Source organism: Corvus hawaiiensis, chromosome 14 (assembly GCF_020740725.1).
Source record: "Corvus hawaiiensis isolate bCorHaw1 chromosome 14, bCorHaw1.pri.cur, whole genome shotgun sequence".
Taxonomy (NCBI): Eukaryota; Metazoa; Chordata; class Aves; order Passeriformes; family Corvidae; genus Corvus; species Corvus hawaiiensis.
The window spans coordinates 14,788,313-14,805,508 of record NC_063226.1 but is presented as its reverse complement, the minus strand read 5'-3'; the positions used below and the strand labels follow the sequence as shown (position 1 = coordinate 14,805,508).

The window sequence follows — 17,196 nt, the reverse complement described above, 5'->3', positions numbered from 1 at the left end:
CTGTTGCTTTTTTTTATTATTATTAGCTCCAGGTCTGTGATGGATTTTTGCACTTTTGAGTGGTATCAGAGGATACTACTAGATAAGAGATTCCTCTTGGGAAATGTTTTTAGACATTTTCAGGCAGCTAGAATCAGTTTAGGAAGCACAGATGTCTGAGCCTAGCACTTAAATGACCTGGAGACATCACTCTTGGGTGCACATGCTGCAGAATCTGCTCAAGTACAATTCACTGAAGGAGCAGAAAAGTAATATATTGTGTTGACAACAGTAAAACCAACTGCAAATTCCCTCATGTTAATGTTTTGAGGAAATTTTTCATGTAAGTGTATTTGTCCCTGCATTCACAAAGGGTTCAGTAGCTGAAATAAGCCCTGTTGCCAGACTCCTCTTGTGAGAGGATATAAACCCAGTTTTGGCTGGGTGCTGAAAACTGCTGTTCAGTGACAGCTCTGAGGTTCTTGCTGAGAAATCTCTGAGCAATTACTTCCTGAAACAAGCGTCAGTACTTCAGTGATCAGCTCTCTTTCTAGTAATGTATCCTAGAAGAAGATGACTGACAGGGCTTTGTAAATCACTGATCATTATTTCAAAGTGTAGTGATTTCATCCTTGATTTCATAACTGGAATGAAACCTCCCACAAAGAGATATAGCAGTATATAATATAGTATATATTGCTATAGAAATAGCAGTAAAGGACTAAGGAATCTGAATTTCCGAGAAAACAAGGCAAATCCTGTAATTCATACTGGTATCAGTAAGGTCAGATTTTCCCCATTTTGTTTATATACTGTGGTTGAAATCACCCCTGTCTTGTGTGTAGGAGAGTAAGCTCACTTGTGATCCGGGTCAATCAAAAAGTAATAACTAAGTACGGTATTTTCAGTCCACCTGTGACTCATGGTTAATTAATTATTTTTTCCCAGACCCAAGGACACTTACATTGGTTATTTACCTCTGGCCCATGTGTTAGAACTGACAGCAGAAGTTTCCTGCATCACTTACGGCTGCAGGATCGGTTACTCCTCTCCTCTCACTCTCTCAGATCAGGTGAGGGCTGGCAGAGCAAGGTGGGGAGCAAACTTCAGCTTTTGCAGCCTATGCTCTCATTGCTCAGCTTCCTCCTTCAGTAAAGAAATGCTGATGTATATGGCACACTTCAGAAATGTAAATTTTTTTCAGAAAATGATGCAAATTAACATTACTGGTGAATAGCAGCAGTGGGTTGTGCCATATAAATTGTATTAAAACCTTTGCTTTTATGATACTTAGGAAATCTAAAAGCAATCCTAATAAATGCCTATAGTGTTATCCCCTGGATAATAGGGTAAGAACAGTTCTTAATAGATCAGCTGAACTGTTTAAAGTGGTTTTAAGTTTTGATCTCACTTCATCAGTTCTTTATCCAGTTATTGCAGATCTTCTATTTAGTCCTTTGCCTTTTTCCATGTAACAATTCAGATAAATAAGAGTAAATTAAGCCATAATAGATATGTCTGCATGTTTTGCTGGTAGAGAGATTTGCATCAAGCAAAACAAGTTCCCAGAGGAAGATGAAGGAGAAAACAAGTACTAGAGGGAGGAAGTAAGAGAAAGATAAACAAAGTGAACTTGTAAAAGATTGAGTATTTTGGTTGAAATAGTTGCTAATCATTACCCTTTCCATAACAATGGGGGGAAAATGACACAGGAACAGGGGAAGATACTTGAACAAGTTACATGCTAATATATCTCCTTCTTTTGTTAGTCCTTTAGTTTTCAAGAGCTGTTTGGTTTTCAGCTTCATAACTTGATGTTTTTTCTGTATTACAGTCAAGTAAAATTAAGAAGGGAAGCAAAGGAGACTGTACTGTACTTAAGCCTACACTGATGGCAGCTGTGCCTGTAAGTATGCAGAAGCAGATATGTCCAGCAAAAAAATGTTTTGTCTTTTTCATGTTAGAAAAATGTATTTATTAACAGATTTTTCTCTTCACATGTAAGTAACTGTCACTAATAGGAAAAGAGCAAATACAGACAGTCCAGCTATTGATTAAACTGAGTACTGATGCTGCAGATGAGCACAAGAGTCTGCCTGTACCAAAGCCAAGATCCTTTTTGATCCAAACCTATAAATGCTTCAGTAGTTACAAGTGGTGTTTTACTGGGCTACTGACACAGCAATAGGACACAGTCACAGTCTGGAAACTCCTTTGTGCACAGGGACAAAGCAGGGTGGCTTTGGCCAAGAGGGACACGTTAAGGATATGGGCATTTGGCTCAGTCACAGACTTAGCAAGTCCAGGTAACACTGAGGCTGAGTCTCTCTTGCTGTTCTCAGGGTTAGCAGGCCAGGCTTAGCCTCCTCTCAGAGGAAAGAGTGTTCAGGAGACTGTAACTCCTCTTGCTTCTGCAGCTTACAGTGCTCTGTGAGTGACCAGGCTCCTGCACTCCACAAGGCTGTGGTGCTATCCACACACTCCACAAATGTTTGTGTCTTTCTGATGCCAAGGCCCTCCCCACATGTGCTGCCTTCACAGGTGCTGCTTTAGGATCCTGTCACACTGTGGCTCATAGAACTGGTAGCACCAGGTGGTGCCACATGGTGGTAGGGAGTGAGTAGGAAGATTTAATCTAATTTAGGAACAGTAAGTTTTGGTTGGATTTGGTTGTTCTGCACAATCTTAGAATAGCTAAGAATTCTAAAATCAGTTTAGTCACTTGCATTCTTTTTTTTATAAAATCATAAGCACATATAGAGGCTTGGTCATCTTCTTAATAATTAACAGTCTGATAATTAATATGTCTGAGAGCTCCAACCTTTTGGAAAATACCCATTTAAATTTATTTCACGGAGAGAAAGCACATAAATACTTCAAAGCATTGTGCTCCAAAACAAACTTGAAGGAGCTAGTCTTTAAACTTCTGTTAAATACTTCACCAGTCTGAACAGTATTTTAGGTTCTGTGTATTTGGGTGACCATAAGCTTATTATTTTAATGGAAATTAATCTCTGGTCTGTGACAGAATTGTGGCTTTTTGTCAGATAATTAGGGCTACTGCAGCCATGTTGCTTTGAAAGTTGAAGAACTCTTGGAAAAGGAAATGGTGAAATGAATTCTCTCGGTTCATTCCCTTCCACGTACCAGTCGCTGTGGATAAGTGCAGCATCAGCACTCCCAAGCATGACACATCTTGAGGGGCATATACCAACCTTTAGCAAAGAGATTGAGTTAAACTTGAATTTAAAATTTTCTAAATCAGTTTGTCACCTGTTTAAGTACAGGTTCAGGTGCAAATAGCTCCAAGCTATGATGGTCTATAAATTGGCTCATTGATCACACAGTAAAAGCACAGCACTGAAGCACTGCCTAACCCCACAATGCAAAGATTCACACTCTTATTATCCATTTTAAAGGGAGAATAAAGGGCAGGGGGGTGGTACTTAGAACATGGAATTTAATTTACACATGCTGATCTATCCCATGTGGTAATTTTCCTTTTTTTAACACTTTGTAGGAAATAATGGACAGAATTTATAAAAATGTCATGAGTAAAGTTCAAGAGATGAACTATATTCAGAGAACTCTGTTCAAGATAGGCTATGACTACAAATTGGAACAGATCAAGAGAGGATATGATGCACCTCTGTGTAACATGTAAGTAGAGTTCATGGGCCAAGTGTGCCTTGGGATCTGTTAGGACAGTGGAAAAGAACGATCCTCTGAGCTATCAGTTCTCATCTGACATGCAAATAACACCTAATGAGTAACTGAAGTAGTCCAAGCTCTTACTGGAAACGGGTAAGATATTTCATGGTAATGACTAATCTTCCAAACAGCTGACTGGTCCATTTTCATTGCATTGCTTTTTTTAAGTGATAAAATTGGAATGTTTGTTAAGCTACAGGAAGTTTGCCTCTTCAAATGTTACACAAGAGGCAACAGGTTTGTATTAGCCCTGCTGTGTACTAAAATCTGTGAATAAGTTAATTTTTAAGGTGTTCCAGATAGGAAGGAAGGAAGGTTTGTGTCTTTATATAAGAATGAGCTAAGTGAATAATTTTTAATGCTTTTTGCCTTCTTTCAAGACTGCTGTTTAAAAAAGTAAAGGCCCTGCTGGGAGGGAATGTCCGTATGATGCTTTCTGGAGGAGCACCACTCTCACCTCAAACACAAAGATTCATGAACATCTGTTTTTGCTGTCCTGTTGGTCAAGGCTATGGACTGACAGAAACGTGTGGAGCTGGAACCATTACAGAAGGTAGTTAAAACACTGGTGGAAATAAGCTGGGATATAGATATGTATGGAGGCTTGGTGATATTTAATTTTTTTTTAAAAACAAGTCCAAATAACTGTAGTTCCACAGTAAAGTAACTTGAGATAAGATACACCCTATTTATACTTCAAATAACAAAATATCTTCCTTTTCTTTCTTGTTCTCTCCCTAAGTTGCTGATTACAGCACTGGCAGAGTTGGAGCTCCTCTTATTTGTTGTGAAATAAAACTGAGAGACTGGCAAGAAGGTGAGAGTAGTAATTGTTTTGACTTCAGAGTAATTAATTTAGCTCCTGCCTAGCTGGTATCTTTGCCTATCTGCTTAGCTAGGTGTAGCATATGAAGTAATTGTTCTTTATGAGTAGTCATCAGTTAGTGTGCTTTAACTTCAAGCTGAAGTTTCAAAGTATTTTCTTGTCAGAAGGATACTTAGACTTAAAAATAATTGCTTGGGACTATGTTGTTTTCAGGGGGATATACTAATAAAGACAAGCCTAATCCTAGAGGAGAAATTATAATTGGCGGACCCAACGTCTCCATGGGATATTTTAAAAATGAAGAGAAGACAACAGAAGAATTTTCCACTGATGAGAATGGTCAGAGATGGTTCTGTACAGGAGATATTGGGGAATTTCATCCAGATGGGTGTCTGCAGATCATAGGTAGGCCTCAGTTTTTGATACCTTAATATATTAGAAGACACTGACTAACCATAATTATAAACGTGTTACTAAAACTGTTGGCTTTGCCTGGGCTAATCTGCTTAAGGTTACCTGCTTACAGAATCAGTGTAAAACACACTTCCAAAAGTCCTCATAGCTGTAGTAAAATTTTGGAAGTGATGCCATTTCCTGTGACATTATCATCATCTAAATTTAGCACATGGACTTTAAAGAATAAATACAAGATTAACTTTTGTATTAATTACAAAGCTTTAAAATCAGAGTCCTTTCCTACAAGCTGGTTGACAAAAAGTACAGTGCTGTAACACTCTTTTACAGAAGTCTTTATAAATTGGGGAGCTATTAGCTGCCTTAGAACTTGTCTATTAAGAATCTGGTGTAGCACAAAATACATACATGGTATGTATGCAAATCAGTCTGTGGAAATGCTAAGGTTTAAATGAAACAAGGTTTTCCTTTTTTCCCTTCTCCTGACTTGTAGATCGTAAGAAGGACTTGGTAAAGCTACAAGCAGGAGAATATGTATCTCTGGGGAAAGTAGAGGCAGCACTGAAGAACTGCCCATTAATTGACAATATCTGTGCTTACGCCAAAAGGTAAGAGTGGTATTAATTTAGAAACTCTGTTTAGAGTAAACATGAAGTACAGGCTCTGATCCAGCTATATAGTTTTCCAGGGTTTCCTTCTAATAACCCCCTCCACCAGGGCACAAGTTACAAACAGCATGTCTGAAGTAGCACAGGTTCCCAGATTCCCTAAAAGCTGAAGAAATGGGCTGTTTTTCTGTTGGCATTCCTCCTATCCAGATACACTTCTGTTCCATCCCATCCTTTCTCTAAATGGGTATCATTACATTAGATGTGTTTTGGCTTTCTGTCAGAATACCAGTGAAAAGTTAATCTGGACACTTTGCACTTGATCCAAAGCTTTCCAGTGAGTTTTGGAAATAGTTCCAATCTTTCCTCTCTCTCCCTCTGTGAGGGGGAACTGCAGAGAACTGGCTAAACCCCAGGTCTAGCTGGGGAGCTAAATTGAGATGTGCATGAGTGAAATGACAGCAAAGCCAGATTCTTGTCAGACCTGATGTTGTAAACCAGCTTCGAATAGCTTCTCGATAAGCCATCAGATGTGTGAAGACTTAATGCATAGAAGGATTCTGTATGGTGGAATAACTCCAGTTCAGAAAGGCCTGGGCATTTGTGGGTCCAACAGCAGGTAATTTACACCCTGAAATGAAAGTCTAGACTGGACCCTTTTTCCTTCCTTCTCTTGCCACCCTGTGTAGTGACCAGTCCTACGTGATCAGTTTTGTGGTCCCTAACCAGAAGAAGCTGACAGCATTGGCTGAGCAGAAAGGCATCAGTGGAAGCTGGGTGGACATTTGTAACAATCCTACAATAGAAGCAGAAATACTGCGAGAGATTAAAGAAGTGGCAAACAAGAGTAAGTACCACAGCACATCCTGCTGGCCATGGGGGTATATCCAGCAAAAACTCAGTTCTCCTCACTAACTGCTCCTCCTTCTTCCAGTTTCTCTGTATCTGCCAGACTTAATACTTGGATCAAGGCAAAGACCACATGAAATTGTTGCGTATTATCCCAGGAATTTACATAATATTGGTTGTATTAATTACTATACTGCTTGTATTTTTTTAAAAATATCTGAAGGTTTTTTTCAACTAAATTCTAGAGACAAGTTGCTTGTCTAATATGGTTAAAATAAGGTCCAAAAGAGCTGTCAGTTTGGAAGAAAAGTTGCAAGACATTTGCTGGTAAGGAAACTGGTTAAGCAAGAGATTTCAAAGCATTTTTTCCCCATACAGCTTTTTTCCCTACAGCTTTGAATAACCACGGTCCTTGTGGTTATAGAGGCTTAAAAGCCTGCTACTCTGTGCTGTGATGCTGAATGATCAAAAGTATCATCAATCCTTTATGGGACAAAAAAATGAACAAACTCACAGGGGAAGAAAAGTCTCTAAAGCAGTTGCACCTCATACAAGGAAGCTGTAAAAGCTGGACTTAAGCACACACTAAGCACTTTCTCTTGAACTACAGAGAGGAGAATCTGCCTTTGGAAAATGAGAAAACAAGAATGAAAGGCACTATTAAGTCTTGTCTTGAAAAAAGTAAATCAATCCATAGGTTTCAGGCTTGCATTTAAACACTTTAATCCCTGGGGGTTTTTGTCATGAATTGGGCAAATTACTATCCATATAGCTTTGTGTACTTAAAACCTTTGCTTATACATTCTTTCTGTCTTTTAGATAGTAATCTACTATTGAGATACAACTAATTGTGACATTTTTTCAAAACTATTTTAAAGAGGTAGTTCTCATTGTTAGCAGAGCATGATGCACCTTCATCATGAGCAGGCACGCATCTGAGAGGCAGCAGCACATCCTGATAGAGCTGAAGTCAGAGAGGCAGAGAGGAGCTGCTGGGTCCCACTTCTGCTGCCCCCCCAGAGGCTGTGCTGGAATTCAGCTACAAGTCCATGTCTGTGGATCCCATTCCCAGCCATCGTGCAGGAGCTGGTAGCAAACTCCATCCAGTACTGGGCACATGCAGCAGCTCCCTGTGCTGTTCCTGCTGCTCCTGCCCTTCCCCCTGAAGCATTTCCATGTCTCCTCCCTTGCTCACCCCTCCTGGGCAAGAGAGAGAAGCAGCCTTGGTTGCAATGAGGCTGTGTATGTGCCAAGCCACTGCTTCCAGCTGAAGGGAAAATAAGTGGCTAATGTAACAAAAATACAGAGAAATCCCTTTGTTTTGAACTCTAAACAGAATTTTAGGAAGGAAAAATACAGGAAAGAAACATTCAACCTGGGAAAGTGTACAAGTACTTCGTTATAATTTCAATATGAAGCATGTCCAGTTAGTCTGAGTTAACCTAATTATTACTCCATTCCTGTAACAAAGATAAAACTGTAGATTTCAGTGCAACTGTAGATTTTCAGTGTAGATTGTGGCAGTAGTTTCAGAGCTTCAGGCTACTCAGTCATTTGTTTCAAGCTTTAGATTTTGCATTGTCACATCCAATACAAGCTGTAAGCACAGAGTGTTATTAGAGTATTTGCACACTAACCAGCACTCAGTGTTGGGACAGGATGAAATTTGCCTGTGGCCCTTCTGTAAGGTTATTTCATTAAGTAGGACACCATATTATACAAGCTACAGGGTGCTGACCAGATTTTTAGGGAGCATGAATGAGTGTTTCATTTGGCTTTGTAATGACAGTCATGCTGTTCTTTGTTCTTGTCCCTGCAGTGAAATTAGAAAGGTTTGAAATACCCATCAAGGTCCGGTTAAGCCCTGAACCGTGGACCCCCGAGACTGGGCTGGTAACAGACGCTTTTAAGCTGAAAAGGAAAGAACTGAAAAACCATTACCTCAACGACATTGAAAGAATGTATGGAGGCAAATAAACAGCTCTGCTGAGCAGGCAGCTGTGCAGGTGGTTCCTTCTCATGCCTCAGCTTTGGATGTCTGTGTATGCTGTAGATATCACACATTCAAAAAACACACCAAATGGATGACTGTTTCTGTAATCTCTATCAAGTGGAACAGAATATCTTAGAGTCCAAATTTTTAAATTTTAGCAGATTAGACACTGATGGTCTTCATAGAGTTTTGTGTGATCATCTCCAGTTTTGAGACAGTCATCATTATGTGAAGCAGTATGACCAGGTAATTTTATTATTGTTTCTCTAGCATATTCAGACTGCTCACAACTTCTCTTTAACTTATGCTGAAGTCTGGCCTATATTTCAAAGAGGAAAAAATAATGTAATTGTGATGATTCTTCTACATAATGAGACATTTAGCAAGGAGGGAAAAGGAGTATCTAATGTCTACCCTTCTCCATTTAAAAACAAGACAGCAGTAGTCAAGAACTTGCTAGAGATCATTAATAATGCACTGCTTGAGAATGGATGGATTCTTCTGCACATCAATATCTTGAATATTTACAGTGCCTACAGAAGAATAGAAAGTACACTTACTGAAATAAAGGTGAACTGAAAAGCTTTCTAAAAACAAGTTATAAGAAATTTCACTCAAGAGCATTGAATTAACTATTTCAACTTCCAACTCACCAAATAGGTTTTTAATTGCCACTGTATTTTAATCCAAGCAAAGCTTTCCACTGGACACAGTGTAAAAGAAAATAAAGACTTGCACTGCTCCGGGGACGCTGATGAGAAATCAGTGCCCGAATGCAGAACTTGCATCTGGACTGGCAAACAACTGTGAAACTATTGTGCGGTGGTCTCTAAACAGATTTGAAACTCAGAGCAGTTTTGGTGGGTTTTTTTGAGAGGTGGTGGTGTTTTTAAGGCACTGATTCTCTAGACCTTCACATACACGTGAGTACTGGCACAGTACCTGGATGTAATGTAGAGGATCAGGTTTTAAATGTCTGCATTCCTTTGTGGAAGGTATTTCCGTTCACCTTATAACTGTGGTGAGCATGACAAGGCAACCAGAAACCAACAGGAGTTTCCCTGTCTAGTCTTGGTTTACTTACAGAAAAGTAGTCTGTGGCCAGGGAATCTTTGTTTCCTGAAAACTTATAAAAAGGGACAAATCACTCTTTACAGAAATTCATTATAAAAATGTTCTCTTATTAACTGGAAGTCATAGATGTGAAGAAGGAAGAAGATATAATTTAATAATAGTTCATCATTTTGTGTGCTGAATCCTGTACTGTCTTCTTTTGAATTGTAACTGAGCTCCTGCATCCCTGCCAGCTCTTCACACTTGAACCATAAGTGCTGTAAAAAGTGGAGGCTCTTGATACTGTTCTACTTTGCACTTTCTTAATCATTTTATATATGTTGCTTACATTTTGTACAGCTGTGGCCCTCAACTGCTCTATATTGCAAATTCATCTGAAAGTATTTATAGATTTCTATTCATAATATTTGTGTTGTGTATATGATGGTTAAAAAAATATTTGGTATTGTCACTGTACAGAAAGTAAAAGATTTTGTACATTGCCTCTCTTGAACACACGAGCTTGCAATTTCAGGACAAGTTTTTCCTTTTCTGCATGTATATGTATTTTTATTTTCCAGTTAAAGTAGACTTTGGCAAAAATAAATCATGGCTCTACACTCTTCAAGTAAACCATCCCTTCTCCTGGGGACCAACTTCAAACTTCACCATGCATAATTTTCTCTGGCTAGTCCAGAACACTGCTAGCTCACCTTCCAAGAACCCTGAGGGGAAAGAGAGAAAGAAAATATGGTATAAAGGTGATGGTATCTAGTTGTGCATGGAACTACAAGAGTCACTAAAAAGAAACAAGGAAATAGCTTTTCTAAACAAATTGGTTTGGGTTTTTTTAAAGATACATACAGTTGTTTTTTGACAACAGGGACTACTTCCCATATCAGTAGCAACTTTTAAAATTCCTTGGTCCTGGAGCCATGTTACCAATTCTTCCATGTTTTAAAACTGGTCGCTATTAAATAGCTTTTAGTCAGCCTGTTAGCATCACAAAAGTGAAATAGGTGTAGGAAAGATACACTTAAGTCTGTCAGCAGTTTATAAGACTATTTTTTTTAAGCCATGAATGTATTTATATGAAATGTATTTTATCTTTTGTGTCTTGGTTGACTGAGGATCGCTATTTTCAAAATATATATACACACATCCACAATGTTAACATTTCAAAAGTAGAATACAACTTAAATGGTTCAACAAGTTTGTGTTTTGGAAGGTCTTTATATTGCACAAGCTGTCTCTCATTCCTGTTCTGTGCCTCACATTCTGTCTGAAACTGAGCCTACCTTACAAGGACTGCTCCAAAGCAGCAGCAATGAGTCTGTGCTACAGGTAATAAAAACCAACCCTCCAGTGGGCCTGGTCCTTCTTGTAAGGAATGAACTAAAGCTGGATGTACTGCAAAAGAATTTGCTACATCATCAGCTTTTCAAGCATTTTTGGAGAAGGGGAAGGATTACATCAGGCTGCCTTCAGCTGTGGGCATTGTTTGCAAATACCTTGCAGTTGGGTAAGAACTTTATCCTTTGCTTTAAAGAATTCTAAACCCTTTTTGTGACAGAGCTTGTGGAGGAGAAACAGAATGAGCAAGAATGTTTAATTCTTGCCATTACAAAGAAGGAATGACGATGCAGATGAAGGGATAGTAAATCACTTCAAAATCATTATGTGATAGGTACAGATGTTACAGACACTTTTATCTTGTGCTGGGCTGAAAGGCCATACAGTATGGGATTAAAGTGTGAGGGAGAAGGTTCATGTACTGCTGAGGGTTCTAGAATGCTCAAAGTAGATACAAGTTCTTCAAAAAGCAGGTTGAGAATTTTAAATCATCCTTGTTAAGACTGAGAAACAAGTTCAAAGAGAAACAAAATCCAGTTTGGGCATAACCTGGTGCAAGATTGTATTTAGGCCCCCTACCTCAAAAGACATGGTGTGTCTGAAGAAAGCCAGAGTGTAACTACCACACCAGTGGGAGGAGAAAGCTTCAGCTGTGAAGGAAGATCAGAGTTGTTGAGCTGGCCTGAGGAGGAATGGCACATGCCTTGAGATCATTAACCTTCAACTCCATGCACAGTTACCCTTAAAATGGCACAAAGAAAGGCCACAGGGAAGGAGGAAGAACAGGGTGTAAGTTTGCACAAAGTGACATGGATGATACGGTATTTTAAAAGAAACACAGGATTTTAAAGCAATTCCTTACTAAATACTGAAGTAGTTGCCCAAGATCTCTGCCACTGAAAGTCTTCAGAGCCTGAGAGTCAATGACAGTTCAACAAAGCCTTTGAGGAACAGCCTTGGCCCAGAGCTGTGGGTGGGGCAGGCAGGGACCGGTCCTGCACATAATACAACAGGAATGCTGCCAGTAACAGGCAGATGTCATTAAATGGCTTGAAAGGGGAAAAAAAGAGTCTAAATAGGGAGAGGAAGGAGTTACTCCCTTAGGAGCAGCTGCGGTGATGTTTGACTACCCCATGCAGTCGCAGTGCCCTCGACAACACTCAGAGCCCAACACTCAGGGCGCTGCCTGCCAGCTCCCCCAGCACAAGCTGCAATTCCCAGCACACTGGCAAGCTATAAAAGGAACAGAGCACCAGTTCAGAATGTGGGTCACTCATTTTCAGTAGCAAAAAAAAAAAAAAAAAAAGACCAATCTCCCCCATCTCAGAACAGTAGCTTCAAATAACTATGTTGTATTCTAACAATAAATTAGTGTTGGTCTGCAATAAATTCTCATTATGTATTTGGGTTTGGTGTTTTGGAGTTTTTATTTGTACCTTGGCTTTTTTTCCCTTTGGTTATTTTTGTTTGTGGTGGGTTTTTTTTTTTTTTTGGTTCTTACTGAGCCTACCCAATGGCTAAGCTCTGTTTACACAATAGTAAATCAATTTCCTTTTTGAAGGCTAAAATTTATGCACTTGAAACTTAAATCTGGTGCTTTTTTTGCCTAAGACAGTACAAAGGTGAGCTACAACATGCAATCAGCAAAACTTGCAGTCACTGGTTACATGGAATTGCAAACAATACACAGAGTAAAACTGTGTGAACTTACCTGGATTAATAAAACACATTTCCAGCAAACTCAGTGCTGCTGCAAAGTAGATTAGTGATTGCTTTATAGTATGATAGGAGTACATCAGCCACAGAGGACCTGGGCTGACTACACTAAATATACATTTGTACTTAGCCCATCATTTTCACATAATTTAATTTGAATGAGTTCTAACAGAAATGGGGTGATGTTTGCACTATTGCTTTGCTACTGGGTGCTGTAATAGGCTGAATCTTGCTACACCTTTATTGGGGAGAGACACATTTTGAAGAAAATGAAACCCATTCTATATTGATAAAGTGTTCTAATGAAGCTGATTATCACAGGTAATTTACCCAAAATTGTCTTTGGTTGGAAGCATGTAGCCTTGACATTAGACCAGTGCTAATTAATTTGAACAAACAGAGCTCTGGGCACAGTGTCTGATCCTCAGAGACTTCATGTACTCTTTTAAAGCACAAAAACCAAACAAAAAATGTAACCACAACCAAAAACATGCCACAAACTGTTGAGTTTTCCCCTTTTTCTCCCATTTTGAAACCCCAGTAACCTGGTTAGTGATGAACACTACCAGAGATGCTACAGGTCACTACGTGTTTGCTACACCTGCTTATTTCTGGATTTACCCTTATATTTCTCCAAATATAGAAGTTTGCCCACCACCTCTGTGTTATCTGTGTTATTTCTGAGCATCCAGACCCTGAGCAGGAATGCCCATCACCCCAAGACATGACCTCCTATCATTAAAATGCTAAAGCAAGAAGGTGTCATATAAGTTTTACTTTTTTAAAACACAGAAAAGATACTTCAATTTGAAACAGTACTGGACTACTTCTAACAGATCAATTGAAATTATGACTTCAGGCCACATGTTGTTCCAGCCCTGGAAGTTGTTTCTGGGGTTTTTAATTGTTTTAAACAACGAACCTAAACTTTTCCTGCTAGATATAAATCAGCTTATTACTTATGGTGCTCCCCCAGGGAGTGAACATGAAGAATGGATCACTGTTCTCTATACTTGCTTGCCCTGCTTTACTTTGTGTCTTTCACGTCAAAGCAAACACAACCTCTCCCAAAGAGCCCATTTCTATGGCATTTAATCAGGCTCATTAAACCAGGGCCCCTCTGCCCCCGTGTTCAAAACAGAACACCTGTCCCACCTCCCTACACAGCTTATGGCAATAACTTCCCAAAGCCCTTACCTCCAGCCCAGAACATCCCTGCCTCTTATGTAATGGGACAACTCTCACCTTGGGACTTTTTTTCCTCTTGTTATTTTTAAAACCTGGACCTCAGCTCTGAACACTTGCAGTAGCACAAGAACTGTATTGTTGTGAGGAGGGGAAATGCACAGGTGATGACAGTGACTTCTCCAGGAGCTCTGCAAACAAACACTACCCCTCAATGCAAGCTGAATTTCTAATGAGTCAGTCTGGATCAGTTTTAACCTACATGCAGCTCATTCTGAGCATTTGCTGGCAAGCAGATTCCTTACTTTCAGAGGAAAGATACCAAGAAAATTGCTCATGCCAACAAAAAACATACCACAGAAAAGCAAACTAAAACTTAGTCCGGAGTGAAGAGATATTCATCAGACTCTGGGGTTTGGCTCTCTTGAGATTTTAAATCAATATTCAGCCCTTCTAACTGTGGTAAAAACTATGATCTGTTGTACTTTCTATTTTATTTCCATGTCCAGCCACCAGTACACTTTCTTAAGGTCACCTGTAGACAAGGAAAATGCAAGATGTCTGCAATGTATCAGAGTCAAAAACTTCACTTAAGAGACGTGAATTGTAGGACTCAAGTGAAAAACACCACCTATATGCCTAAAACCCCCGTCTTCCTGACTAGACAGCAACCTCTCACTCATGTCCTAGAGAGTGTAAATTCCACTGTGCCGTGGTTGTGGGGCAGCATTTTGCCTTTCCAAATGGGTACTCATTCTGGTCTGCTGTTAAAATATGTCTTTTCCCCTGAAAAAAATGAGAGGAAAATAGAATAGACCACAATGATCAGCCCGAACCACCTCCTGGGAAGGAGCAAGGAAGCTGCACAAGATAAAAACTACTCTAAATGCTGGCAAGATTGTGAATCTCTAACACATGCAACTGCCACACTCACCCATATGAATAATGACAGCTGAAATTAGTTACCAGATAAACAACCTGGGAGCAGGGAAAAATCTGAGACCCTCAGAGCATTCACAGGATTTCAAAAAACGCTTAACTATGGGGACAGAGCTTTGTCAGGGGAAAAAAAATATGAAGAAAACTCACCTGTCTGTTGCAGCCTCAGGACCCTCTCCAGCACAGCCAGACTGGGAACCACCCAGAACTCACCTGGTAACATTCCGGTCTTTCCAGGCCTTTCTGATTAAGGAAAAGACCCTCTGCAGCTGATTGATTACCAATTGTTTTAGTGACCCCAATTAATTCTGCCTCTGGGTATCTGACTGCCACAGCTGCTGCTGCTCCAGCTCTAATACCCCACCACGGTTCCTTCCAAACCTCCTTGCTTTTCTCTACGTGCCCCTCAACAGCAAACCTGCTCTGGGAGCCTGCCCAGGGCCTTTGCTATTCACTGCTCTCGTTTTCTCAGCTGGGTGCTGTTCTCCTGCAGGAGAGATTTGGATTAGATATTAGGAAGAAATTAATTACTGGGAGGGTGGTGAGGCCCTGGCACAGCTTGGCCAGAGAAGCTGTGGATGCCCCATCCGTGAAGTGTTCAAGGCCAGTTTGGGTGGGGCTTGGAGCAATCTTGTCTAGTGGAAGGTGTCCCTGCCCATGGCAAGGGGTTGGAAGGAGATGAGCTTTAAGGTCCCTTCCAACCCAAACCATTCTGTGATTCTGTGACTAGAATCAGCTCCTTCCTGCCTTTATTTTGGCAGAGCTGCATTTTCCTAAGCATTAAATATGTCGCATCTCTCATTCAAGAAGCCTGACAAGCGATGTCAGGTCGCACCGCTCTGAGCGCCGTGGAGGTTCTCCTCAGCTCTTGTCCGCTCCCTGGCAGCGGGAGCCTCGGCGCTGTCGGGGCTGTGCCCGGGGGGCTCCGCCGCGCGGTGCCGGTGCCACCGTGAAGCGCAGCGGGGCGCGGCGGCTGCCGGCGCTGCTCGGGGCGGTGCTGCGGGAGCTGCGGCGCGCCGGCAACACCAGCGCGGGGGCGGGCGGCTCGCTCTACATCCTGCTCATCATCATCTTCTGCGGCTGCCGGGCCGGGGCGCTCATCCCGGCGGAGACCCGCTCGCGGAAGCTGGAGTCCAAGCACGACCCGTCCCACCTGTACACGGAGCGGGACTGCGGCCCCGGCGGCCCGGCACAGGCGGCCGAGCAGGGCGGCCCCGCCGAGGGGCAGCGCCGGGGAGCGCGGCGGGAGCGGCGGCCGGCGCTCGGCAACAGGAAGGGTCCGTCCGGCTGCGGCAGCGCTTCTGCTGCCCTCCCACCTGGGGACTGCGGACAGCGAGCGACTGCGGTGGATGAGAAATTGTTCTGTTCTTGTACAGTGGCTTGTACGGCGCTCAAGACTTGTCAGGCGGTGAGAGCTATTCTTCAACTCTTTGGATCCATTTGTATTGCTCTTCTACAATAAATACCTGCATTACGTACTGCGGCCTTTCAGTACTTACGGTGGGGATTATAAAAAGGAGGGACAGTGAGTTTTTTCACGGGCAGGTGATAGGTCAAAGAGGAACGGTTTTAAACTGAAAGAGGAGAAATTTAGTTTAACTGTTAGGAAGAAATTCTTTAATGTGAGCATGGTGAAGCACTAGAACAGGTTGCCCTGAGACGTTTTGAATGCCCCATCCCTGGAAGTGTTCAAGGATATGGTCCGGGACAACCTGATCTAATGGGTGGCATCCCTGCCCATGGCAGGGCGCTGGAACTAGATGAACTTTGAGGTGCCTTCCAACAAAAACCATTCTGTGATTACTTATGCACAGAGACCTCTCTCATCAATCATCTTTAGGTCTTAGTTTAACACCTTTTCCTTTAAAATCTGTTTTTATTACACCTTGTTATCTGACCTCAATGCTGTTGGTTGGGGCAGCATTTCATGGAATCACAAGCAGGTCCATTGTTGTAGGATGCTCCTTTCTGTCACTCTGGAGCATTGACAGCTGTGTCATGGGTTGGAAAGGGTGAGGTCTCGTTCTGTTAAAGTAAGATGGGTTTGGCTTACATGGACCACTTCTTGAAACAAAAAGAGCTTAGAAAAAAGCACCAGTACTGTGGCTTTGATGATACATGGAAACTTCTAAAGCCATCAAAAACATCCTTACACACAGAGAAATGTGTGATTCCAAGAGTACCTTTCTACAAGTTAAACCTTGCAATTAAACCAATGTACAGCATATGCTTTCTACAGAGAAAGTGGGGCTGGCAGAGGTTGTTTTAGATGTTAATGTTTAGCCATGTCAGTACTCTGTGCCTTCTTGGTTTGGGTTTGGAGTGAGGTTTTTTCAGATAAAGATTAATGAACAATTCCAAGGAACAAATGCTGTCACTAGGAATTCTGCACTACACAATCCAAATTACCATTTGGATTTTATCCAAACCACACTGCTAGGAAAAGCAGCTTTGACATTAACTTCAAAGGAGGGGAGATTTTTTTTATCCACTTAAATTTCCAAACACTCGTGAATGTTTTTTTCCAACAGAAAAACAATTGTCTTGTATTTGACAACAATTGCATCTTG

The 17,196-nt window shown here is 41.1% G+C and overlaps 2 protein-coding genes across 9 annotated transcripts in view; both read left to right on the top strand.

The window, feature by feature from the left end:
- Window positions 1-12,188, top strand: part of ACSL4 (acyl-CoA synthetase long chain family member 4) — a 38,703-nt gene extending 26,515 nt beyond the window's left edge. For all 8 annotated transcript variants that reach the window (XM_048319329.1, XM_048319325.1, XM_048319326.1 and 5 more), the window contains 9 exons: window positions 928-1,051; window positions 1,814-1,885; window positions 3,500-3,639; window positions 4,071-4,243; window positions 4,433-4,507; window positions 4,730-4,921; window positions 5,424-5,538; window positions 6,228-6,385; window positions 8,207-12,188. In XM_048319329.1, the coding sequence (XP_048175286.1) occupies window positions 928-1,051; window positions 1,814-1,885; window positions 3,500-3,639; window positions 4,071-4,243; window positions 4,433-4,507; window positions 4,730-4,921; window positions 5,424-5,538; window positions 6,228-6,385; window positions 8,207-8,364 (1,207 nt within the window). In that variant the 3' untranslated portion in view covers window positions 8,365-12,188. The remainder of the gene's footprint in view (window positions 1-927; window positions 1,052-1,813; window positions 1,886-3,499; window positions 3,640-4,070; window positions 4,244-4,432; window positions 4,508-4,729; window positions 4,922-5,423; window positions 5,539-6,227; window positions 6,386-8,206) is intronic.
- A 3,225-nt stretch (window positions 12,189-15,413) lies between these two features.
- KCNE5 (potassium voltage-gated channel subfamily E regulatory subunit 5) lies at window positions 15,414-16,104 on the top strand (the record flags this gene model as incomplete). Its single annotated transcript, XM_048319191.1, has 1 exon — window positions 15,414-16,104. A coding segment is annotated over one exon (675 nt), but the record flags the coding sequence as incomplete, so codon positions are not given.
- Window positions 16,105-17,196: the final 1,092 nt, after the last annotated feature.